The sequence below is a fragment of the Eurosta solidaginis genome, chromosome 5 (assembly GCF_040869045.1).
Source record: "Eurosta solidaginis isolate ZX-2024a chromosome 5, ASM4086904v1, whole genome shotgun sequence".
Taxonomy (NCBI): Eukaryota; Metazoa; Arthropoda; class Insecta; order Diptera; family Tephritidae; genus Eurosta; species Eurosta solidaginis.
This window is the reverse complement of record NC_090323.1, coordinates 42,756,789-42,783,584: the sequence shown is the minus strand read 5'-3', so window position 1 is coordinate 42,783,584 and position 26,796 is coordinate 42,756,789. Positions and strand designations below refer to the sequence as shown.

Genomic DNA, 26,796 nt, shown 5'->3' with positions numbered 1-26,796 from the left:
CAAAATAAAATTCATTAAAGCTTCTTTCTAAAATTAACAGAAACAAAGAAAAGTTTTACTTTTTGAATTTTCACCTTTTTTCGAAAATGATTTTTAAATTGCTTTACAAAGTTTTTGATATACAATTCACTAAATTTTTTTTTTTTTTTTGATAACTGAGAATAAGTAAAATTTTTAGGGTTTTCCGAGCTTTGAACTGTTTTCGAAAACGTTTTTGAAATTGCATTACAAAGTTTTCGATATAAAGTTCATAAATTTAGGAAAATAATAAAAGTTTTAGATTTCTAAACTTGTGTGCATGTTTCATTTAATTAAGACCTTGAGCTCAAAAAATTTTCCGAAATTTATATATTAAAGGCCAATAATTATGTCAAATATTTTACAAATTTTTTTTTTCAAATTTTGAACTTTTTTCGAATTTTTTTTTTGAAATTGCTTTTCATAGTTTTCGATATAAAGTTCATTAAATCAGATTTTAAAATTACGAAAATAAATAAAAGTTTTAGGGTTTTTTCGAACTTTAAAATATCAAAAATGTTTTAGTTTATTTTTTTTTTAATACTGAACTTTTTTTGAAAACGTTTTGTAAATTGCTTTTCATAGTTTTCGCTATAAAACTTATTAAAGCATGTTTTAAAATTAACGAAAATAAACAAAAGCTTTAGGAATTTTTTCAAATTTTGCACTTTTTTCAACAACTTTTTTAAAATGTTTTTCATAGTTTTCGATGTGAAATTCATTGAAGTTTTTCTTAAATTAACATAAAAAAATAAAAGTTCAAGGATTTTTTTTTATTTTTAACATTTTCGGAATTGCTTTTCATATTTTTGGCATAGAGTTTATTAAAGTATATTTCTTAAGTTAACGAAAATAAATAAAAGTTTTAGATTTTTTTTCAAATGTTAACTTTTTTGGAAACAGTTTTTAAAATTGCCCTACAATGTTTGCGATATAAAATACATTAATTCTTGTTTTCTAAAATTTAAAAAAATACATAAGATTTTTAAACATACCATTAAACAAACAAACATTTACGAAAACAAATAAAACCGAAAGGGGTTTTTCGAACATTGAATTTTTTCGAAAACGTTTTACAATTGCTTAACAAGGTTTTCGATACCAAATTAATTAAAGTTGTTTTTCCGAAATTAACGAAAACAAAGAATAATTTTAGGTCTTTTTCGAATTTTCAGCTTGTTTCTATCTTCACGAAATTTGGTATACCGGGTTTCATATCTGGACCCAGAACGATAACCACGCCCATTTTTTTGATATCACAATGTAAAAAACGCGATAATTTATTACCAAAGATTGATAAAAAGATGAAACTTATACAAGAATTGACGTTATAACGAGAAAAATAAATTTGGTGAAATATTGGAGAATGGGCGTGGTACCGCCCATTTAAAAATTTTAAAGTTTTCAAGGCGTAAATGTTCTTCAAAGATATCATATAGAGATTTGGCATTAAGGATGTTTTTGTTAATATACAAATATACATTTATGAGAACTAATAAAATCGGTTTGGCGACCATGCCTACTTTGTAAAAAATCTATATCGAAATTTCGAAAAATTTATGCGAAAATTCATTACCGAATACCGAGGAGGTGATGAAATTGGATATGTGAGTTGATTTTATGATGAGATATTGAAGTTTGGTAAAGTTTTGGAAAGTTTGGGTGGTCACTCACATTTTTTAAACTTTTTTTAATTTCCTGTTTTTGTATTTTATAATTTATTATTATTATAATTATTTTCTTTGTACCTATAAAAGTAGTAAAAGTAACGTTTGTCCCTCCCAGCGTGGTTTCACTGTACTCACATTCCCATTTTCTCTTCAAGCCTTACTTTGCTTTATACAATTCGCTTAATTCATTAAAACATTTAAATATACTCATATCCTACTTAATTCAATTACATTTATATGTATATTGATAGCGTAATGGTGATGTTTCTTGAAATGTATCCGCTTCCGATTCATCATCACTCGATGATGGTGGCGTCTCCAACATTGGCATTGACAAATCCAAGTACTCCTCATTTGTAGCATGATTCGATGCCAATTGCAATATTTTGTCTAAATTCTCAACAATCTCAACAAATGTCGGTCTGACGTTGGCGTCAAAATGCCAACATTGCCGCATTAGCATATAAATATTTAATGAACAACGTGCCGGTTTCTCCATACGTTTACCAGTTATTAAATAGCTGTAAAGCTCTTCAGCAGACATTATATTCGGATAGGGTTGTTCGCCAAATGTCATTATTTCCCATAATAGTACACCGTATGACCAAACGTCTGATTGTGAATCGTAAAATTTTTCTTGTAGCGATTCAGGCGCCATCCATTTAATGGGTAAACGTCCATTTGTATTCTTTCTATAATAATCTGTGTCCTGTATGTCGCGCGCCAAACCGAAATCGGCAATTTTCATAACATAATCATCGCTCACGAGTACATTACGAGCAGCCAAATCACGATGTATGCACTATGGAGAATATAAATTTAAGTTGACATTATTTTTTTTTTAAGTTCAAGGAGACTTACAAATTGATCGTGTTTGATAAGAGCGTTATCAGAAGACATTTTAGATAACTAACCTAAAAATTGGAATGAGAATTCACTTGACTGCCCTATTAAGTGCATACTTTTAGGAGTTAAATGAAAGTAATTGTATGTGAGTCGCTTTAAGCTGGAAGGTACACGGTGTCCAGAAATGTGATAACTTTGAAGCTGAGCTCAAATTATTATACAAATCCAAACTTGGAAATCTGGGAGGTTGTGTTTTCTCCAAAATAAAAGATCAAAAACATCAATTGGTCAAGTCAGGCTTACATGATATAGGACTCCCTGAAAACTTCGGAGTTCACTCTCTCTCTAATGCGCCTGTTTTATGGTCGAATAAGAGCTTACTTTTAGGAGTTAAATGTAAGTAATTGTAGGTGAGTCACTTTAAGCTTGAAGGTATGCTTGGTCTCCAGCAATGTGATAGCTTTGAAGCTGAGCTCTCCGATCTATGGAATCTGCGAATTGGTCCTCATTCCAAAATAAAAAACAGACCAAAAACCAACATTGACCAAATGTTATGCTCATATGATATCAGGACTCCCAGAAAACCTCGGAGCTAACTCTCTGTAAAACAGGGGTCCAGGAGATCTTTCGAACATTTGGGAACTCGATTCAGAATGAAAATTCGTGGTATTTGCGAGAATCCGGTCAATCTTGTAGGATTTGGAACTCAGAGAATTAAATTTATACAAGATGTAGTGCAGATTTGAAGCTCAATGGGCTGATAGGAACAAGTTTGTTTCAACTTCCTGTTTGTCTCTTCAATACGCATCTGCAAGAGTGAAACGTCGCTCGAATATCATCAAGGGGAGCGAAAAGACTACTCCTTTCCTTATTAGCTTATCTGCTTCCGCAGGGGGAGGTTTCTATAATAGACGTTGAAGATGACTGTCCGATTTTTATACAAAATGAATATCCCTCCACGTCAATGCGCTTTTAACCCAACCACTTACCACTGAGGGCGTGTCGGATAGGTTAAAAGCATGGCATAATTCATCTCCCGTGCCAGATGACCTGCCCTACTGTAGGCTGCCACGTTCAAATCCTTGGAAGTACTGGGGCGTGGAAAGAGAGTCATTCCATCCTGCATTACAAAAGAGATAAATTAGGGGATAAACGGAAGACCCATCTCCTTGATAACAATCGAAAACGTCGGCCATACACAACTATCGTTTTAGCACTACACACAGAGACTTTCTAGACTCTGAAGTGCATTTTGAGCACAATTAAGTCCTCCAAAAGGTGCTGCGCGATGCAAAAGGATGAAAAAGATATTGTGGCCACGTGGCTCGACTTTTCCAATGCGTTTACTTTAAAGTCGCACTCGAACTTAAAATCGTTTCAGTTGTTTCGCCTTTCAAGAAAAATCATAAATGCCCATTCAGCCCGATCGTTGCCAATCTGCATTAAGCGGTCGCCATAGAGGCACTGGCTCAATAGAGGCTCAGGACTGAACGCGGATTGTCCTAGAGGTATGACTAAACTTTTCGAGGTAGCCTATCTAACTACTCTTCTTCGTTCAAGGTTAACCTGTAATGACATCAGATACGAGATACAAGTTCGGCAGCTCCCGATGAGCGGGGGATGGCGCAGGTCCAGTGCTTGGCGAAAGCTAGAAGCCGGTGCAATCGTTTACTGAAAATACAGTCAATATGCTATGGTCGCAATGCTGCTGCCCCTGTCCGACCTGACAGACCTGCTCGCGGTAGCTCACGCATTTAAACTGCTGAATTCAAACGACCCGGCAGTGAGAAGCTTAAATTTAAACACTGTATTCTTTTTTGTTTACTGCACGAATACGCTCTCATAGAAACATATAGCTTGGCACGCCCCAGGAACGTGTACGTAAGTCATAAAAGACAGCATATTGAGGCCTGACGGGAAGTGAGATGTGATATGAAGTCAGCGGGGGCATCACACAGTAGAATGAAAAACTTCTCTAAGGACCTTCAGCAAAATTTTATGAAGTCTAGCCATTAGCTGACCTGCTGACGAAGTTAGAGTGTGGTATTTATAGTGGGGGTTTCGGCAGAAGGGACAATGCAAACAAGCGGAACCTCCTCATCAATGAGGAGGTTTATGATATTTGATACCCTTCGCTGATCCAAGCACCATGGAAATACCAACTATTAGCAAACCCGGCACGATGTCAGGGTACGGGTGTTCATAGCGGGGGCCCGCAACTGAGCGGGTGTTGAACCTTCTCAACATCTCGCGTTCAACCGGGATGAAAAGTTATAATAAGCTGTAGCCCCCCGGACAACATTCAAAAACTCTTAGCTGTAGAGAATTGTTTTGGTCTTATGGATAAAAAGTGATAGTAGATGTAGGAAGTGCGGGTTGCAGGAGGAAACGATCGAGCACGTTCTGTGCTCGTGCCCTGCACTTGCCAGGCTTAGACTCCAACTATTAGGAGTGATACAGCTGTCAGATCTAGAAGCAGCAAGTGGCTTAAGTCCTAGGAAGCTTCTAGTATTTGCCAAGAGGACGAAGTTATTTTATAACATGGGTCCTGGTTTTTGATAGGGTTTTTCTGTTTGGCCGTTAAAACAAACTTCTAGTAACACTACGGACTCAATCAGTCTATGTGAGGTCCTCATGGACCGGCCAGTTCAACCTAACCTAACCTATGGATAAAAAGTCTCAAGCAGATCTAAAACATTTTACCTAAACCAGACTTCTGGAGCATATGCGTATTTCATTAAGAAGGATTTCAAAAAGCACTCAGATCTCACTCTTATCAATTATACAAATAATATCATGTACTCACCCTCCGTGAAGCGAGATATTCCATACCACGCGCTATTTGAAAAGCGAACGATACTAAATTCTTCTCCGTCAACTGTGGCATATCCTCCAGACAATCGCTGCTACGCTGCAAACTCGGACTGCCCACAAAAAGAGGGCGATTCTTTTTCAAAAAGTCTTTCAAATTACCATGCGGAGCAAACTCGACAATAACCCACAGTGGACCATTCTGCGTGCAACAGCCCAACAAATTGATAATGTTGATATGCTTGCCAATCATTTTCATAACCTCCATTTCGCGTACCAAGCTCGCCATATCCGCATCGGTATGTTCCTCCTTAACCATTTTCACAGCCACTATACTGGATGTATTTTTAGCGGTACGTGACAAATTGCACGCATCAGCCATCACAACACGTCCAAAAGCGCCTTCACCCAAAGTCGAACCTAGATTGAGCTGTGTGCGTGGAATTTCCCAATTCGAGTCGAGTGGAAACTCATATTCATTGAATGCTTGTGATGGATCCATGTTCGAAGCTTGAAATGTCGTGCGTTGTTTCTCAATTTTAATAACAGGCATGTGAAGATCGCACGAACTACCCTCTGATGAAGCGGGTTTGTAGATGATTACCTTTTTCGTCCATTGATGTACCGTTTCAATGCGATGTTTAAGTAGCTTTTCATGTTTCAGCTTACGCAAAACATATATAATGAAAATGGAGCCGAAGAGAAAGAGCAGTACAATGACCATTACCGCCATAGTCGTCCACACAGGATGTGCGCGCCACAGCAAATAGACCTCGCGACTCGGTAGCTTATCAACAACATGCAAGTAAGCGCTAGCCAATGACTCGCCTAGTCTGTTCGCTGCCACACAAGTGTACCAACCCTCATCGGCATGTGTGACATTCTCTAAACGCAACACATTCGGCTTATCCGGATCGCCCATGAGCTTGATGTAATCCTTTGTTGTGTGTTGATCAGAGTTTGTATTCGCATTGGCGCTCGAAACCAAACGCTCCAATCTATCTATGCTCATATTTGCGCTTTTATATTTAATCCAATATATATGCGGTTCCAGATCGGAGACGACGCGACACTCAAAGTAGGCGCTGCTATTGTTTAGCACGGTTTGATTTTGTGGAAACTTGTCGCTATGTATGGGACGTGAACGCAAGCGATCCATAATCGTTAGCTTCCTCAAACGTTCAATGCAGCCAAGCTTATTGCATACGGTGCATTTATAGGTACCCGAATCCTCGGCAATTACATCATCCATATGCATAGACCACTTTTTATATGTTACTTTACCAATATGACGCATAATTTCTGTGAAGTTCTTATCACCCACGCTACGTGTCCACGTGATATTAGGCATTGGATTGCCATGCGCAGCGCAAGCCAATTGTATTGTAGCACCAGCGGGCTTATGAAGTGGACCATCGTCCTTGTCGGTTTTTTTAAAACGTGGTGCGCTTTCAACTTCAGCTGGCTCTGCCGGCTCATCATTGGTATCGGCAGCATCTGTCTCGGTAGCCGCGTTTAGCTTTTCATGATCTGCAGCAGTTGGGGATGAACTGTTTCCGCTTTCTGTTGAATTGGTGTCGTGCTCCTCTGCTGTGAGATTTGTTGTGTTTAAAGGCGTATACGCGTTTGTACTTCTTGGCGCGACAACGCGCAAATATGTAGTAGCCATTGCTTGTCCTACATCATTGACGCCCATGCAAGTGTAAAACCCTTCATCTGCAAGCTGTACTTGTGGTATTTCCAAGAACGCTGGACTTTGCTCAGTCCATGCATACGGCGAAACATCCAAACTATGCGAAAAGTTCGAGAGATCAAGTTCGACGCTTATGGGTTGCTTATGCTTTAACCAACCCAATTTTACTGGAGTTGACGCCTCGACCGCACACTCAAGTCGCGCGCTGCTATTAACCAACAACGTTTGATTGGCTGGTAAGACGCTTACGATGCGCGGCTTAATAGCTGTGTGCCGTGGCTCGACTATGTCTAATCTTATATTATGGTCAATTGTGCCAAATTTATTACTCACTTTGCAGGTATAGACGCCTGCGTCTCCAGGTGCCAATTGCTCTATAAAAAGCGTCCACTTTTTTAGTCTAAAACGTATAGACGTCAAATCCATTTTGGTGTTATTGTGCCACCAAGTGATGATAGGTAACGGATTGCCGAACGCTGGGCAGCTTAATTGTACTAAACTATCAAGCGCTTGTGTGACGTTTTCTAAGAGTTTGTAACTCTGCTGAAATTGTGGCGGTCCGGAATTGGGTAAGTGCACGAATTTAAAAGCAGTATTATTGCTGGTTTTCAACACAATCATTTGCGTTGTTGTCTCCTCTTCTGCTTCGTCTAAAATGTCATCATCATCATCATTTTCTTCCCAACGCAAACGCGCATCAGCCTCATCTTCTACCTTACTAAAATCCGCAATGTCTTCTTGAGTTTCAGTTTCAGCGCGTATTAGCTTCTGCTCACGCTGCTCTGCTGCTGTTTCAAGCACTTTCAATGCTACACTTACATACTTGGGACCCAAATGCACTTGCACCGCTTGACAGCTGTAAACACCAGCATCTTTACGCTGCACCTCCTTCAGCACTAACAATCGATTTGCGCTCAAGAACTCTTCATCCTTGTACCATTTTATCATACCACTTAGCATGCACATTAAATGCACTTCTGTATTCGGCGCCACCACACGTTTGGTGTGCCTAAAACTAGGGCTAAGCGTGACATTGACAATACGTTGTGGGTAAACGCTATGTGCGCTGTGTTGCGCCTGACTGTCGCCTCCTAAACTTTTGGCTAATGTCAAATATGGCGCGCTACTCGAATAGCAAATGATCGTGATGATCAACAGCGATAAACTCAAATTGGGCGGTTCATAAAAAAATGATTTCAGTCTGATTTTGGTCATCTTTGCGGTGTTGTATTTGGTGTGGAATTTGGTATGATTGCGACGGTAGTGACGCCAAAGAAGAAGGTAGCTTACATCTGCTGCATTCGTAACCTTCTAATTGCGCGTCTACACTTTTTTTTACGTTTTACTTTTTTTACTTCTTTACACTAGTATTCGATGTTTGCCCCGCGTCACACGCGCGGCTTGCATTTACCGGCACTCTCACTTGCGCTGTCGCTTCTCTTCTGTCCTGTGCTTTATATGCGCACACTTTGTTGTTCTTAGTATTCAAAATTCATATTGTTATTGAGTGGCTTTGCATGTCATCGTAAGGTGATGACAGTTTTTATAACTACACATAAATACATCTCGTATTGCTTGCTACTAAATATTAAAATGTCGTCGTTTATTTAATTTTATCGTTTTAGTTGCGAATGTCCTCAACATTCACTGTGCAACACATTAAAAGAAAGTTGTCACCTTGTTTGATTATTGTTTAAATTTGTTCGAGTGGAAATCCCCATCGTTATTAAAAAACTATAAGTAAAACAAATATGAATGCCTTTTGTTCGAAAGTATGCAGTCGAATTTCCTTCTCCCATACCGGCTCTAACCCTCGTAATCTCCTTCGACCTACTCATCTCGTTTTCAATCTACATGGCACTTTCTTTAGCGACCGGAGCGCCTCCTATCTCAAACAAATGAAGCCTATAACTATGTATAAGGGGAGTCACGCAAGCGTATACCGAATTTCCACGACACATCGTAATTCAAATTTATATTAGCTGTGTTCTTTCACATCTATATACGTTTACGCTTAAACTTTATATGGACTGCTAAGCGACAAACATTAAATACACCTCTGAAATTGCTACGCATAAAATTAGCACTACTAAATTTCAATACGCATTATACTCAGATGTAACTGAAATATGTGTCTATGTTTCACCCTCTGCACTAATTCTATGTATTCTATGCGCGCCCACTATTTATCACACTAATTCAGCTATATGGTATCCACAGAAATACAACAGAGGATTGTGTCTCCGCTTTTCGGTACACCCTGTGCTGTAGCTAGTTCTTTAACCACTGCCGCTAGATGGGCCTCCTAAGCATTATCTAAGCGAGGATAGACGTTTTTTTCACGCGCAAACCAAACGTATACGCCTGTAAAAAAACACGGCTAATATGTGTTACGAGCCGGACCCGTGGGCATCTTGCACAACCAATATAAAAGTATCTTATCAAATATCAACAGAAATCAGCTATTCTATCAATCAATAATCAATCAAACTTACAGCTTGTGCTGCCATCTAGCGTATGGTAGCAACTGCCGGTAATGCAGTGCAAATATTCCCAATAGTGCCATAGTACAAATAGATTTCTTTCTGGTGCTGATCTAAAAATTCAATACGTTGACATGCGCTCGTCCGACCTATTTTGCCTAAATTACAACAAGTATTCAATAAACATTCGCCTCCGTATTTTAACTGGTCCTCCATTCCCTGGTGCTTTATAATTTTTGGGCCAGAATGTTGGTTTTCTTACTTCTTCATGGCCGTCGGTTGGAGTATCGGCTTCCTCGTCACTCTAGCTATTCACCTATGAGGATAAGTGTGCCCAAAATTCTTCATACAGATTCTACATTGCAGATATTCGCCCCGTTCAACTTTTCGGGCATTATTCTTATCAGTCAGCATTTTCTACGCTGCACAAAGGCATGTGCTTAGCACAAACGTCGACTAGATGTTGAAACCTCGTAGATTGTGGAACGCAGGAGCTATGCGTGCCTTCGTAATTAATTTTGTTTTGCTGTTTCATTGATAATGGGATAGCCATTTAGATAGAAATCTTAATATATTTTTAAGCTGGGACCTGGTATTGGATATTGCCATATTTTTAGGTGTGGCAAAGTCAATCAGCCTATTTTCGTTAGACTGCATTTTTAGACTGTATTATCAAAAACTCGACTCCTCTTTTCTCTTCGTACATATTTTCTAAATTAACACAGGCCTTAATGGCAGCTTTTTGGGGTACAATCACTTCCCACTTAATACACAATACTATGACTTCGTATTTTCAATTTCTTCGTTGTTAACATGGCTACTGCAGCGGACGTTCCAAGCAATAATTTTCCTTTTACCTTGTCCGCCACATTTCGTGTAGGCTCTTCTTGCTTTCATGATAGCATCAACCAGCTGCTCAGCGGCATTTTTCTTGATTGGCTTGCAGACCCATTTATCTTGGCCGAAAATAAAAAAATAGAGCGCTCATCCCGGGTTAAAAGGGGTTATATTGAAATAACAGCCTGGTAGAGGAAAAGACCCCAAGCCACTCAATCGCATAGAACATAGACATTTGCCAGCGTCCTAATTATAAAGTATAGTTCTTAACGGGGGTTAAACGCGCTTGCATTGAAATGACAGCCGAGTCACACCGGACTCAGAACTGATAAGAGATGTCTTTAAACAAAGCCTGAAAACCACTTACACAGGGAGGCCAAAATATTCAATGTTAAACAGCGTAATTAACTGCCATGATTGACCTTCAACCTTTTACTTTATGTGGAGGCTTTTAATGATTTTAGTCCCTCTTCAGGCTTCTTAATCCATGACACGGAGGATTTAGGAGTCACGCCACTTATAAGGCAGTGGCCTTGCCAGAGCGAGGGTGTGAACAGGCGTTTCAACCTACAGCGCACAGTAGCGACAGATTTGCGTATCGGATAAATTTAACTTACTTAAGTGATATCGTTCTACAGTGTCACGTATAGTACTCAGTGAGAGTTCATAGGTCCTATCTGCTTAGATTAATGAATTTGGCTGATACTCGCGTTGCTGGGAGATTAATAAATCATTTGGCCTGCCTTTGCCCTGGGCATTCAATCCTGTGTCATCTCATCGCCTTTGTTTCCCAGTTACTTATGTTGACTTTGTAAGTCCACAGAAGGCCTCTTGACCATAGAAAGCTGCTAAATCACGCAGCTTGGCTATGTGATCTGCCTGGCCATTAGCTGATGAACGGAAACCCATCCTAACAAAATCTTGTTTTTGGCTGCTAGATCACTTAGGAGCCCAATGCATTCAGCCACTAGCTTAGAAGTAATTGTGATAGACGGAAAGGCACGTAACGCTAACTTCTATTACATGGATTTCTGCCTGAAAAACAGTGGGCCGATGCCGATCGATTTTTTGAAGGTCGGCCCATATACCTCTCAGTCAGGGTGATTAGATTCAATCCCTGTTTCCCAAAGAGTTATGTCACTAATGCACACCTCAAAACTCCGTGATAGTCTGAACGTGACATAGTTGCAATACGGAATTTCCTATTACGTACTTTCATATGCCCTGTCATGTTTCCACTCATTGCCTCAGAAATATTTTGAAGTCATTGTGCAGCAAGTGTTCCCTCTTTCGCTTTTAGAACAGGGAGGCATTCCCACTAAGGCCCTACCTGGTGCATCAGCAGGGGACGTCCTCATCGCACCCGTTATGCCAAAACAAACTGGTCGATGCAGTTTGCTAAATTTTGCTATTCCCGTTCTTTGTATGGTCTTCGGCTACCAAACTAAGGAAGCATAGATTCGGTTCACAACAGTTAGTATCTATTAAATGTACAGTAAACCATTTTGGGAGATAGCGAGAAAAGATATTGTTGTTGTTGTTGTAGCAGTACTTCGCCTCATCCAATAGGTGCGACCAATCACAAATTGTCATCAATGTTCTCTAACGGGAGTCCATAATGAGAGGGGAGTTAGAGGCGTTGGTTCCACATTACAATTGAAGAGATGACTGGTGTCATGTGGGGCACATTGCAAGCAGAACATACATTTTGTATGTCGGGGTTGATTCTGGATAGGTAAAAGTTTAACCTATTACAGTACCCATATCGAAGTAGAGCTATAGTGACGCGCTTTTTCCTAGAGAGAGTGCGTTCCTCCTCTGATAGCTCTTGGTATTTTTCTTTAAGTACCGGATTCGCCCGACAATTCCTGGCATAGAAGTCCGACGCCTGTTTGTGTATATCACTGAGGACCTGCTTGTGCTTCATAGCAATAAAATCTCTTGTTTCTTTGTTTAAAGTAGTATCTAGTGTTGCCCCAAGATGCTAAACAAAATATTTTTTATTTATTTACTTATACATTTTTTTTTTTATTTTTCCTTATTCGTCAGGAAATTTTTGCACTGGCATTTACAATTTTTTTCTTCTTTTTTTGATGTTTTTCTTTAAACTGTGCAAAAAATAAGTATCCACTTTTTTTTATTAATAATTTGTTAAAAGGTCCTGTTTTAGCACTAGAAAATGTCGATTAAGTATTAATTTAATTTAAATTCAGTTCGATTTCCAATTACCCGTAATTGGCCTGTATAATTAAGTGCACAAAGTACAGAATCACATTTGATGTTACACAGTGTAATTGACAGTAACCACGAAAGCGCGCCCTTCACATTCACTCGCACTAACACGTCCGTCCAACGCAGCTTTCGTATCCCAAGAAGGCTCAAAGCAACTCACTGTCACAGCAAATTGTAATGTAAAAAGGTATGTTTTATCACCAACTAAGAGGCTTGACCACTGTGATTTATTTACATACGATTATAAACACATAAACAAGTAGCCAAGACTCGTCAAGTTAGGCCACAGCTATGCTGGAGCAAAATTATTTAGTAGGCACTGTCTGTTTGGGCAGCGCAACGCGAGGACGCGGCAGGCGTAACGAATAAAAGGAAAAGATTGAAAATAAAAAAACGATGTGCATAGATTTCATAATGAGTTTTCTCTTGTTTATTTTCATTTTAAAATTCATTTTAATTTCATTTTTTTTTTTCTTCACTTGCTTGCTTATTTCAATTACTACGCGTTAGCTTAAGCGATGGTGCGCGTGCGCGCGCTCTCCTTACGCGTCACCTAACTTGGTTAAGACAGCGCGTTTACAATGTATGTCTGTATGTGTGATCTTGTATACGGATGATCGCAATTAATGCCGGTATGCGTATTTGAATGCGCGAATCTAATTGCTCCGCGTGACGCTTTTATTGTTAGTTAAGCGTAGAGAATTGAAGCTCAGCTTAAAACGTCGTCTTATATATTAATTCAATTCATAAACGGCAACATCAGCAACAACAACAACAACAATTATACAAATGACAAAAATCTAGCAGTGTCACTCAAGTAGAAAATAATATTAATTGCAAACATTTTTTTATTATTTTTTTCTCACCGCATTAATGGATTTGAGTAAGAAATTTTTGCTTCATAAAAAAAAACTTACTTTCAGAAAAAATTTGATAAAAAATGTCTAATGTACACTAACAATTAGCCAAAGCGAGACCAGCTTGAGGTGATGATCGTTTCCCTGGAAGGAATGCACTTAGAAACCTGAGACAATTTTAAGGGACTTGTGAACGGCATGCTTCAGGACCTAAAGAGCAGGGGCTGCCATGTGATGACCTAGTCTGAAGACCTGGCAATTCAGAGAAGTTTCTGAATATACTGAGGGACGTTCTAATATGATACCTGGGTGCCCACTAGTTCTGCTCATGAGGGAATACAAAATTGTTGAATTTAGACCACCCCAGATGAGGGAGTATGCCTAAAGGCTTTCTGACAGTATTAAAAACCTTGGGAATATTCTGTTCCGCAGGCTACCATGTAAGCTTAATACAGAGGACAGGGCTACGAAGGCTGCCGTTGCCTAATACTGCAGTCGAGGGACCATTGGCGAAGCAGTGCCGCAGGGAGCCGAGCCGAGCCGAGCCCATGAGACAGTTCGCGTTTACGGGCCTCCCCTAAAAAATAAACTCAATCCAGTAAAAAAAATAACATAACATACACAAATTTTTCAATTCACATTGTCAGTTTTATCTAATATAAAATAAGATTTACTGGAGCACTTATGTACATAAATGAAATGTTAGATTTCATTGTTTAATTTGCTTACATTACTCTTTTCTAAATATGTACATTTTAAGAGCTTGAATCACCAAGGAAAACATTCCGTGCTTTTTGGTCTGCGAATATGGAAATTACCGATTCAAAAATAATGCTGCGAGCAAGGCTGGACTCCAGCGCCAATGTTCCAAGGCTTGTCAAGCGATTTTGGCCCATAGTAGAACGTAACCAATTTTTCACGCGAGACAGTAGACTAAAAGAACGCTCTCCCCTTCAGCCACACTGACTGGAAGTGTGCAAAATATTCTTAATGCTATGCAGATGTTAGGAAATAATACTTCCATCTTCAAGTCATTAAATTTGTTTAGAAGTTGAAATGGTGACAGCGAATCACATCCCAAATTTGCTAAGTGGATGGCTTTGAGATGAATGATTTCATCTATTAGATTCGTCGAAATATCGATGCCATAAATCGTGCAGAATGCCGCTGCCTTTTCTCCAGGGTTGCGCGTTTACAACATTTTTTGGATTGTTTACATTTTCATTGTAAACAATTGTAAACATTTACCAGCATATGTCATTTCAACTTATAATGTAAACTGTCAAGTCAAACAGATCGATTTGAAAGGTCCAAAAAGTTACTTTTTTATGTATTATAAAATGGAAATTGACCAAAACAATGAAGAATCGGACAGTGAAAATGAATAAAAATATTAAAATACTAAATATTAAAGCTTATTTTTTATTATTTCTTTACAGGCTTGGAAAACTGTTTGAAAAATAGTGAAAATGCTTAATTAGTAAAAGCAAAAAAATGAATTGTTTACGTAAACAATTAGCTTGTAAACAATTACATTGTTTACATGTAAACAATTGATGTAAACAATGAGGCCCAACCCTGCTTTTCTCTGAGCTCTTCTTCCGTCAGATCCCGATACTTCCACAAAAAACTAAATTTAATCGCAATGTCGTTTACGGCTTCGAAACGTCTTGTCATGTTACCAAACAAGCAGTCAAAAAGAACGTAAAAAAACTTGCTGTTTGAATTGAGTTTCGGAATCACACTCAGGTGTTTCGCCAGATAATTCATCGAACTGGCGCTTTCTTATTTTCCTTCTTTTCTCTGCGAAGGTATTCACAACTTCTATACTCCCTGCCAGAACCTTACATTCTTAGTTTAGTGATTTTCAATTTTAAAACAATTTTTTGTAGCAACAAAATATGTATGTATCTATTGAAATCCTAGTTAGAGTACTGTCAATACTGCTTTGACTTTGCGGGCCCCCAAAAACCTTCCGGGCCCATGGGCAATTGTCCTGGCTGCCCCCCCCCCTCTCCACGGCCCTGTGACGAAGGCCGGAAGCACTCACCAGGGGTGGTACATCGGTTATATGAAATTGTTGTCGAGCTGATTTGCTTCTAGAAGTAATGGTGGACAGCACTGTTCTTGCATGGTCAAGCAGATTGAATACAGTACAACGATTGGTGTGGGTGCAAAAAAAAAACCATCTTAACGAACGACTGGCTGTCAAAGCAATACAATATTTCTACCCGGTTGGCATTATTCTTAAAGACTCTGGATATGAGTTTATGAATCACAAAGAAAATAATATTGGGCGCCATCTTTCGCCCATGCCACTAGATCAACCACCTATGTATATTTTCTCAGGAGTAAGAGCGGCTGGCACACTTCTATGGGCGGTAGCCTCGTGAGACTGGTAACGCATGTATCCTGGTTGGAGAGAAGAGCTCAAAGAGAAATTTCAGAATACGCTGAGGTATGCCTGTCGTAAGAAACGACTAAAATACCAAATTGATTCAAGGGGTTGTGTAGCGCAACCCTCTCAAGAGGTTGCCAGCGCAATATATAGCTTCTACCAACCAATTGTCAATCTCACCTACCTGTGGCGAATCCTGTTTCACTAACAGCCGAGGTTCTGGCGACCCCGAACTCCTGATGAATCTAGGGGGTGAGAGGGCGGGATTGCCTAGAAGGTTTCATGTGGTCATACCAAATCGTTCCCGAGATGGTCGGGCTAGTACCTTTATGGTGCTTGTTAACGGAACGTACGGGATCTGCATCCGGCAAAGGACCATCAACATCGATACCACTCCCCAAGGCCTTCGGGGAGTGTCCTTATCGCTAGAACAACAACAACAACAACAGAATACGCTGAGAAATGTTTTGCAGGCTTGCCTAATACCAGATGGTCTGAATCATGTCGATTAAATGTCAACTCTGGTAAAACTGGGGAGGAACAAGATCGCTGAATTAACACCTGCCTCAATTGAGGACAGTTTCGGTTGCCTTTTACGGCGTCCCCTAGTGGCCACAAATGAATGAATTCATAACTCCAATTAGAAATTTTTAACCTACTTTTGACCTGCATCAAAGCAAGTTCGAACTGCAAAAATACGGATGTGTTGTCGTATTGAAATTAGTGTTCCCAATCAAGCTCCTATCATGAAACAGAATTCTAAAATATCCAACACCAATCTCAAGCAACAAATAATATAATAACGAAAGCTTATCAGACCAAAGAAATATAATCTAAAATATGGGTTTACTTAAGCGCCTAAAATGTTCTTTACAAAGAACTTCAACTGGGTCAACCGTTAACCAAACAAATTGAGGTGATTTGACCTTAAGTGTTTAACTCAATTAAAAAGTCCCGATATTGATCAAATAACAAATTTGTTCAAATAATTTAATACTTTTTATTGGCTACAATCGCCTTTGTCATACGCAAAGCAATACTTCACTCCAATTTTCTTTCATTTTTTTTTTTTTTCAGAATTTAGTAAAAAGTGGCATAAGAAGAAAATAATTGGACTCTATACCAATTATAGGAGCAGCGTTTTCTTTTTTTGCTTTTGTTGTTGTATTGCCTTTTTGACATACTGTTAGCTTTTTAATGCGTCTGCCGCCACTAAAGCGTCTAAGCGTTTTCTAACGTTTCGATTCAAAAGGTATGGGTGCGCATGCGCAGGTGTTTGTACATTGTGATATGTAGATGAGCGTGTTGGAATACTTGGCTAACAGCGCTTACAATCGATCATCGACAATTTTTAATTCTTTATATGGTGTTTATATTATTAAGAAATCGCATTATATATATGTAACTGTTTTATTGGATTTTCGAAGCTAACAATCTCATACATTTGGCAAGTGCTCACCATGGGCGGCAAATTTCCATATATGGCAGTGTATGTTTGTAGGTTTACGCATTTGTAAGCCGTTTAAAAAAATTTGTGCGTTTTGACTTTGATATTTAATACTCTTTGTATGCGCCTGCGCATGCAAATTTGTATGTGAACGTATGGCAATCAAGGGTACAGTGGCGGGTAAAAGTCATTCCACCAGCATTAATTTAATTAAGCAAGGCGAAAGATTTCTTGACTTCCTTATGAATATGCATTTCTCTGGCTGTGATCGCACACCAAATAAAATAAACCTTTTGAGTCACTCTCGAAGGATCTGCGTTTTTGATAACAGCCAATCATAACTCAAGACTTGCAATCAACAGCTTTATTCAATACTCATTGTTTGACCCTCATTACGACACAGAATCTGGGTGATCGCACTCAATGGCTGGAAAGTAAATATAGTATGGAATAGACGTATAGTGGCCGGCGTTGAGCAAGGCGTCAAACCTAAGCTTGTTGGGTAAAGTCCCCAGCTCAAATATGATCAGCACGAGTTGTGCACTAAGAGCAACGCCTAGCGAAGCTCTTCAGAGCCTCCTTGACATACTACTATTGGATCTAGATGGTTATCGATAGAACAGCGGCAACGCATGAACTGCCCTCCAAGTTTAACATTAAAACCATAGGACACTATAGCATACTTAACAGATACAGCTTTCTTCTTACTGGCGCAGATCCCTGTGCGACCACACCAGTTGCGAAAATTGTATATGGTATGGTACAAATTTTCCGTAGAGATGATTGAACGAGCCGAATAGGCATAAATATCAACCGTAATGGGAGCCGCAGTTAGTATAGGGACACATAATATCGGCAACGAAATATTTATTTTCACCGACAGCCAGGCTGGTATAAAATTCTTTAGCTCTTACTCCTTCAATTCTGAACTAACACTAAACTGTCGCCAATATCTTCAAGAAATGGCCCAATAGAACCGTGTACACCCCACATGGGTACTGCAGCACAGGAACATCGCGGGAAACTGCATTCCACACGCACTTGCTAGAGAGGGTACGACCAAGCAGATTCTTCCTAACCAAGAACGCTTAGATATACTCCTTTCCAATATGCAAGCTAATGCTAAAAAAAAGAGCACATGCGCTGTCAAGTGGACGAAAGATGGCTACAAACACTGGGTTGTCGGACATCGAACGAAACATGGCCAAAATGGGATCGTAAAATGTTCCTTCACGTTTACACCCTAAAAAGGGATAAAATCTCCGCACTTGTAGGAGTACTTACTGGGCACTTCCTTCTATTAAGCCATGCAGAAAGGTTAGGAGCACCTTAATGTCGTGGTTGCAGGAGTTGTAAAGACGATGAAGTGAAGGAAACGGTGGTTCACCTCACCTGCAACTAGGCGGCGGTAAGTGGCGCAAAACAGCGTTTTTTGGGAGCTCCCTTTCTAGATAATTTGCGCCAAGTCTTGGAGTATAACATCAAGGACTTGGTATGGTAGCCTTGATCCTCAAAATAGTTCAAAGAGGAAAGGTAATGGTGTCTTTTCATGGTATCACAACGGGTCTTATGTCACTGGCCTAGGTGTGCCCTCGGGCTGCTACTTCAACCTAACCCAACCTAATCATAGAGTGAGTAGCATTATATAATATTGCATATAGATGGAGGAAAGTCAGAGTAGTATTCGTAACAGATTTGCATATGCCAAATACCGTAGTCCAATAAGCCTCACGACCTTTACGTTGAAGGTCCTGGAAAAAGGCCTTAAAAATCGATATGCCATCAGTTAGAATAAGACCCAAACCATCAAAGCATAGCATGCGTACATAAAGGGCAAATCAATCACAACTTTTCCCATTTTCCAATTTTATGCTATTGTTTTCACCACTGCTGTAACTACATACGTATGTATGTCTGTACTTAATTCGCAGTGACAGGCACGCAAATGAACTTCAATCATTTACTTCCACTTGACGTTTTTTCAAGAATTTTTGTTTGTTAAAAAAACAGTTAATGGATTTTTGATGGAAGGTGTTGATGGATTAACGGTCGTTAGCAAAAGTTATTTGATTATTATTTGTTGCCTAACTTTTTTGAGGCAAGGTACGAAATAGCAATATTTCTGACTATTTTAACTTTTGGATTTCTTTACCTATTACCCGTGGTGCTCTTCCATTTTTGCTGTGCTTTGTCCTAAAAAAAATTCCCCCTTGGCTACCCACAGGGGTATGCAAACTTCGACGCTGGTCTCTTCCTCCTGCTGAGCGCCTACGTTTCAGCTCATCCGCCACCTAATTTCCTTCGGTTCTTATCGTGCAGCTAGCCCCTTTGTTGCTACTTGGCTGTCGAAAATAGATACTTTGCCAGTTATGTTCGGGACCTCGGGTAATTTACGTGGACTTCTGGTAGAAACACACGTAAGTAAGTAAGACGGCTCAATAATTAAACAAAATGGTAAGCAGGTTTAAGACAGGTTTAAGATAGGGTCCAAAGGCGCAGTGTGGCAAATGCGGCAGGCCCCGGTGACACCAGCGCACACACTGCGCTGATCTCTCTTTAGGCCGGTAAGATAAATAGTAGTTAGTTAATTTTTATGTAAAAAGTATTATTACATTATGTATTTATTAAACAATTTTGTTTATATTTTTTTTTTTACTATTTTTCATTTCTTTTTTAATATTTTTTATTTTTTTTTATTATTTTTTTAACGAAAATTTCTTTTTAAATTGTTTTGTTTCCAATTTCTTAGGTTTTCCTATTTTAATTTAATTTGTTTATATTTTTTAAATTCCTTTATTATTTGTTATTTTTTTTCCATTATTTTTTTATTATTGTTTTTTCTTTTTTTACTATATTCTTACTGAATAACTCTTATTGAATTTTTTAATTTCCAATTTCTTTGGTCGTTTCTTATTTTATTTGTAGAAACTTAATTCTTTCCTGTTTATTTAAACTTTGTATCTTAGATTTGTTAATAATTTTTTTAATATTGTTTTGTTAAGTAATTAAATTTTTTTATATTTTTTACTTTTTTCTTGTTGTCTTACTTTTTTCATTTTCACAGTTTTACACTTATTAAATTTTTTAGCATTATTTCGACAATTTTATATACTTATTTGGTAATTTTTTAGTGTTTTTTGCTGTCTTTTAATTATTTTTTGTGGCATGTTTTGCTTATATTTTTATTTCAAATTTTATATTTTTATGATTTTTTACTATTTTTTTATAATTTGCATCATTTCATTAATATTCATTTTCTCAATTATTTTTTATCCTTTTGCTTTTTTTAACGAAATTTTCTTTTTTAATTTGTTTTGCTCCAACTTCTTTGGCCATTTCTTGTTTTATTTGTTTAAATTTAATTTTCTTTTAATTTTCTTTTATTTTTCTTATATTATTTTTATATTTTTTTGTTTTCGTTAATATTTAAATTGTTTTCTTTATTTTTACTATTTTCGTAAGGAATATTTTTTATTAAATTTTTTTTCCCCAATTGTATTTGTCGTTTCTTATTTAATTTGTAGAAACTTAATTAATTATATTTATTTAAATTTAGTTTTTAATAAATTTAAAAATTATTTTTTGTCAAGTATTTTATTTTTTTTTATAATTTTGCTCTTTTTTACTTTTTCTTATTGTCTTACATTTTTATTAATCACAATTTTTTTCTTATTACATTTTTTAACATAAATTCGTCTTTTTGTTATAATTGTTAATTTTTTTATAGTTATTTTTGGTAATTTTGTATGGCTTTTTTTGCTGTTGCTTAATACAATTTTTTTTGCATGTTTGCTAATATTTTATTTTATTTTATTTTATTTATTTTATAATTCTTAGCTAGTTTTTTTATATTTTTTTATGAATTTTTTCTAAATTATTTTTTATTTTTTTTTACGAAAGCTTTTTATAAAATTTTTTGTTTCCAATATTTTTGGTTGTTTTTCTATTTTATTCATTTATTTAAACTTCGACTATTTTTTCCCAAATTTTGTTTCTATATTTTTTTAAATCACTTACTTTTTTTACGTCTTCTCACTTTTATTTTATTTTTATTTATTTTATTTTTTTTTTTTTTTTTTTTGTGTATTTTATTTTTTTTATTAATTTTTATTTAAATATAATTGCATTAGGTATTGATTTTTTTGTTGTTACAGTAACTTGTTAATTTAAATTTGTGCTAAATATATAAATATTTGTTTAATTTTTTAGCAATATTCGTGATTTTTATTTATGGTTTTTTGTTTCTATTTTTTTTATATTCAAATTTTAAGTTTTATATATTTTATGATTTTTCATACATTTTTTTTTTATATTTTGTTTAAATTATTTTTTATTATTACCTTTAATTATTATTTGTTATTATTTTTTTTATTATTTTTTTTTATATTCTAAATTTAACAAAGATTCCTTTCAATTTTTTTTTTGCCCCCAATTTCCTTCATCGTATTCTATTTTATTTATTTAAATATAAATTTTTAATTGTTTTTAATTTTATTCCCTTAATTTTTTAAAAGATTTATATTACTCTTTTTTTGTGAACTAGTTTAAATTTTATATATATTTTCCTACTTTTTTTATTTTTCATACTTTTTTTTTTCTTGTCAATTCTTTTTTACTGTACTGTATGCTGCTTCTTTGTTAATGTTTTTTCTTTTGTATGTTTTGCAAATATTTTTATTTCAAATTTTTTATTTGCATTGACATTGCCTATTTTTTATATCGTATTTATTCTATTCTTTTTTATAAGTTATATTGTTTTATTTTATTTTTCTTTCCACATACATATATTTGCTGTTATAAATATTGCGGTATATACACATTTGTTTCTTCAAATTTCTTTATTGAATATTATTTATTTAAGTTTTAGCAAAAGTATTTTAGAGTAAACAATTAACATGAAAGTAAAAATTGCCAATAATTTATAAAAAGATTTTTTCTTGTAATAACTTTTTTTTTAATATTTGTTAAAATTAGATATTATTATTGCATGTGTTGAAAATATTATTAATTATGTAAGACACATATTTTTTCTTATTAATTGTTATAAATATTATGTGCAATTATATTTATGTGTAAAAAATTTTTTTAGTGTTGTTTTTTAATTATTTCTTTATATTTTTTAGTTTTTATATTTTTTTATGCTTTTATACATTATAATAAAAACATTTTTTAAATTATATATTTTGTTGTTTTTTGTTTGCCAAAATATTTCTTCGCGCACTAACTCAGATCAGTACCCATTGGTCATTTGCATAACTATTGTTGTTGCCGCAATTGTTACTGCAGCACGTACAGAATTCTATAAGTATTTTTTTAATAATTTAACACGCATTAAATGCCATACTAACGGTGCACAAATTATTATTATTTTTTCTCTTTTGCAATCAACGACAGTCATAAATCTTCGGGCAAGCACACTCTAGTGGCCTTTCCAAGCTTAACGACATGTACATATATCCATACAAATGTACTTTCGTAAAATGCACAAAATTATACGAATAAAGATCATAAAAAGTCCATTAAGCGACACAGTCAAATATTCAGTCAAGTTTGAAAGGATTATACCGCAGGCACAAACAGCAAATCAAACGAAACGCTTCGTTCCGCAGCCACTTCCGCAAACTGTTTCCGCTTCACGCACGCGTACCACCCGCAAAACGAGCGCAAGAAAGCAAGAGATAGAGAGAACACGGTAAGAACTTTTCAGGTACACACCCTCTTCAAATTTAGAATATAAAACACCTTCAATCATTCACTTTAACGTTTATTCAACACTTGAATCATAAGAATTGCGCGCGTCCATTCGTTGCCAATGTTAAAACTCAACTGATCGTGCGCTCAGTAGGGAATTGCGGCCTCAACATGAGCGCTTATGCATGTACAAATACAAAAACTTTGATATGCGTTCAAAATCCATTGTTAAAACACAAAAAAAAAAAAACAACAATAATCGTGAAGCAAAAACAAAAAGGCAATATGCAATACAACAACAACCAACTGTGAATTGAGAAAAAAATTACAAACGATTTGCTGGCAGCATTAAAGCACTTGCTAACACAACAATAACAGCAACAACAATAAGCAATGATGGTTATATGGTGACGTTATTGGCTGTCAACACGATTCATTGCCACTACCAACACCACTACATGTTTATGCTCTACCGGTCGATGACGTACGCGCTGAAGAAAAGAACTCAGAACAGAAATGCATTTGAGGGTACTAGGAACCCTTGCAACGATGCTGTTGTTGTTGTTGATCCCACAGAAACACCTCTGGAATGTTGTAGGCCAGTGTTGTGATTCCAGTAGGTTCGGTGCCAACACCTTCTGATAGAAGCCCGACTGCCAGGGGAACGATTTGTTAACCGCTTCAGAACTTTTAGTCTGTAGATTCTACTCCGCTCTTACGACAGGCAAGCCTTACCACTGGTATAGCCTAAGCTCAATTACCCGCTGGGGACACCGTTGTGGCAATATCCTTTTATTTTAGCTTAGGTCGATGCTTACTTGTACCAAAAAATTGCTCAGGAGGAAAAGATTGGCTCATTATGTTGCTGATCACAGTATTGTGTTTAAGCGACCTACTAACAATACTTCAGATTGTATGCAGTTCCGTCATGAGATAAGAAGTCAAGCCAGACCTTCTGATGTTAATGGCATCAAGAGTTAACTCGTCGATGCTTCCCAGTCGCGACTGTACATTCTTAAAAACTTCCATGTAATACGTCATCCATAGTATACTTAAAGATATTAGGTTTGAAGACGCAACTTACATTTCCGAAGTTCGCAGTCTTCCTCCTTTGAAAAAGTGTCGTTTGAGAAAGATGCGAAGTTCACAACATAGAGGGAACTGGTGCGAACTGTACTTGACCTATGCTAGGTTGAATTTGCTATACGAGTATATTTTACTGGTTGTATGAGGGATTAGGAGCTGGGTGTCTTGTCGTACCCGTGTTAAAGAATAAAAGAACTCGCAGGATTGCCGCAGAATGTGGGGCAAGAGAGGTGCCGTTTGGCTATGCTCCTGGCTGCATCGTATCTTGATTGTTATTATGAGAAGTCAACTAAGCAAAGCTCTATTCTTTCTCCTCTTCTTTTGCAGTGGAGGCCCTCTTAAAGAGAGCGGAGCAGCTTTGGCGGCACTTGTACGGGGACACTAAAGTGCAAGATTACCCACGTGGCACAGCCTTTTTGCATGAGCCACAATTAATCAAATATCAAAGTTCAAGGTATTTATTTTTCCGGCAGATATTGTAATATGTATATTGTTATATAAAATCGGCGGAATTTTACCAAGAAACTCCAAATGGCGATATCAGAGCAAAGTTCTTATGTGAGTCGAATATAAAATAACTGATCAAGTTGTCAACTCCGTTGAGTCTATGACTTCGGAAGGCGGAGGGACAATACAGTGAATGTTTTGACTAAATTGCCCGTACGAGGTTGGCGTTTCCGAGGTAACGTTACCACGACAACCTTTCCACGATATTGAGTGTTCCATATATTTACCTATCTACCCTACCAGAAGCAGGTTCTAGTGGGAGTTTTGTCAGCGATACTAGTACTTGGATTCACGAGTATCTGAAGGAAAAACAAGCAAAAGTCGAAGTCTTCGACACGTTCTGGAGCATAATTTTGAAGTCATTGACTGGGTCGTTTAGTAACATCAGATCATTGAGGGCAGTAGAGCTGGTGATTTCGCGACAGCCGTATAAACGAGGCTGAAAGAACATTCAAATAATGCTCGTTTCCGAAGATGGCCAATTCAAGGACTCATAGTTGTATGAAGCTGGAAAAGGGGCACCCCTAGTATAGTCGGATCCACAAAATCAAGCTACCACAATAATCTGATGAATCTGATACGTTGCACGGATTGGAAGTTCAATGGCAAGGTCATTTAGAGATATAAGAGAGTTTTATGCAACTTAGAATCTTAAAAAAAAAGACTTTTCCAAATGCCTCTCACTTTTCGCCAGCTGGGGTACATATATATGCATGCACATAAGTATTCAGAACCAATTATAGAATTGTTATTGTAATATGTCTTCAAAGAGTAGTGTCTACACAAACATGATAATGTGAATGTAAATATGTTTTTAGTTGACAGCGGCATTGGTGACATTTTGCTATCTTTACTATCACTATTTTTCTGTCTTGTTTAATGCCTACCGTCGGCTTTGATTTCCACCAAAGTATGTACTTTGCATTAGTGTTTATATGTTTTTTGTGATATGTTTGTATGTATTGATTTCCTTCGTTTGCCATTTGTCTTAATTTATGCGCATGCGCGTGCGCAACAAGCACAAGTGCAGGCCAAATGATTACCGGCGCACATACACACTCATACTCCCTCACCCACAACAAACAAACGAGCACTTGAATTATCAAAAAGGCAGTACAACAAAGTCGGAGGTGGAATAACAACCAAAAATAATTTTTTTTCAATAATTCTCATAACACATCTGCTTGGGCGCGCTTCTGAGGACGGACCGCGTACACTATTCATTTAAATATTTACCCACATAGTAAAATTCTAAAGCAGTTAGGAAGGGACTAATCTTACTAAAAATTTTTAGAATTACACTGTTGCTTATTTCAAAAAGGGAAAATTGCAAACAAGACGCAACTAATAAGCTGGGTCGATTTATTAACCTATATCGCGCCATCGATTTTTCGATAGGTTTTGGGCTCAGGAAAAAAAAGTTACACTAAGCATACCAAAAAAAAAATAATTTTCGAGCCTGCAAAATTTGAGTTTTTTGACTTTTTTTCTTTGATTTTTAAGGTTTTTTTCATGACCTACTTAAAAAATTTTCATTTGATTTTAAAATTTTCATGTATACCCTCCTGTCCGACTCAAAATTCTCCGCTAAAAACTTTGGCGATAACAGTTTTTTGAAAAAAAAAAAAACTATTTTTTGGGTTTTGAGGAGTGTTTTGGTGAAAAAATTTATTTTTTCGCTATTTTTTTTAAGGGTTTCTTCAGAAACGTGCAAAAGTGTTGCCGATGAAAACGAATTTGTCTAATAGTTCCTATCCCACTTAAAATTATGCGATAAAAACGTTGGCATTAACAGTTTTTAAAAAAATTTTTTTTTTTGTTTTTGGGACTTGTTTTGGTCGAAATCGATTTTTTTCATTTTCAAGGCTCCAGATCATTTTTTATGTATATGTTTCCGTTAGACCCACCAATAAGTATACCAAAATGATCGGGGGACGAGCTGAGTTGATTTAGCCATGTCCGCCTGTCCGTCTGTCCGTTTGTTTGAACGCAAACTAGTCCCTCAATTTTTGAGATATCTTGATGAAATTTGGTAAGCAGGCATATTTTGATGGGGGATTTGACATTTGTCGGAATCGACCGGATCGGACCGCTATAGCATATAAAAGGGTTTCGCCATTTCTGCCCTATTTCTGCCTCATTTTAAGAGCTAGCAAGATCAAATTTTACCACAAGCTTACGTATTGGGCATAGATGGTTGTCTGAAAAAATCGTCAAGAT

The 26,796-nt window shown here is 36.9% G+C and overlaps 2 protein-coding genes across 5 annotated transcripts in view; both read right to left on the bottom strand.

The window, feature by feature from the left end:
- Pex1 (peroxin 1) overlaps positions 1-26,796 on the bottom strand; it is a 73,953-nt gene that overhangs the window by 8,933 nt on the left and 38,224 nt on the right. The window lies entirely within an intron of this gene.
- On the bottom strand, positions 552-26,692 carry btl (breathless). Of its 4 annotated transcripts, XM_067787472.1 has the most exons (4): positions 23,008-26,692; positions 12,751-12,913; positions 5,341-8,587; positions 552-2,490 (listed from the first exon to the last, which is right to left on the bottom strand). In XM_067787472.1, the coding sequence occupies exons 3-4, from the start codon at positions 8,251-8,253 to the stop codon at positions 1,912-1,914; spliced, it is 3,492 nt and encodes a 1,163-aa protein (XP_067643573.1). In that variant the 5' UTR covers positions 8,254-8,587; positions 12,751-12,913; positions 23,008-26,692; the 3' UTR covers positions 552-1,911. The 4 variants fall into 4 exon arrangements, with proteins under 4 accessions (XP_067643573.1, XP_067643570.1, XP_067643571.1 ...); XM_067787469.1 differs by lacking the exon at positions 12,751-12,913 and having other exon boundaries at positions 5,341-8,619; XM_067787470.1 differs by lacking the exons at positions 12,751-12,913; positions 23,008-26,692 and adding an exon at positions 22,858-23,001 and having other exon boundaries at positions 5,341-8,619.

Excerpts from the sequence above, each read along its gene's own strand:
- btl (XM_067787472.1), bottom strand. The coding sequence starts at position 8,253 with ATGACCAAAATCAGACTGAAATCATTTTTTTATGAACCGCCCAATTTG. Across the intron at positions 2,491-5,340 it reads AATATCTCGCTTCACGGAGG|TGCATACATCGTGATTTGGC; the intron begins GTGAGTACATGA and ends TATTCTCCATAG.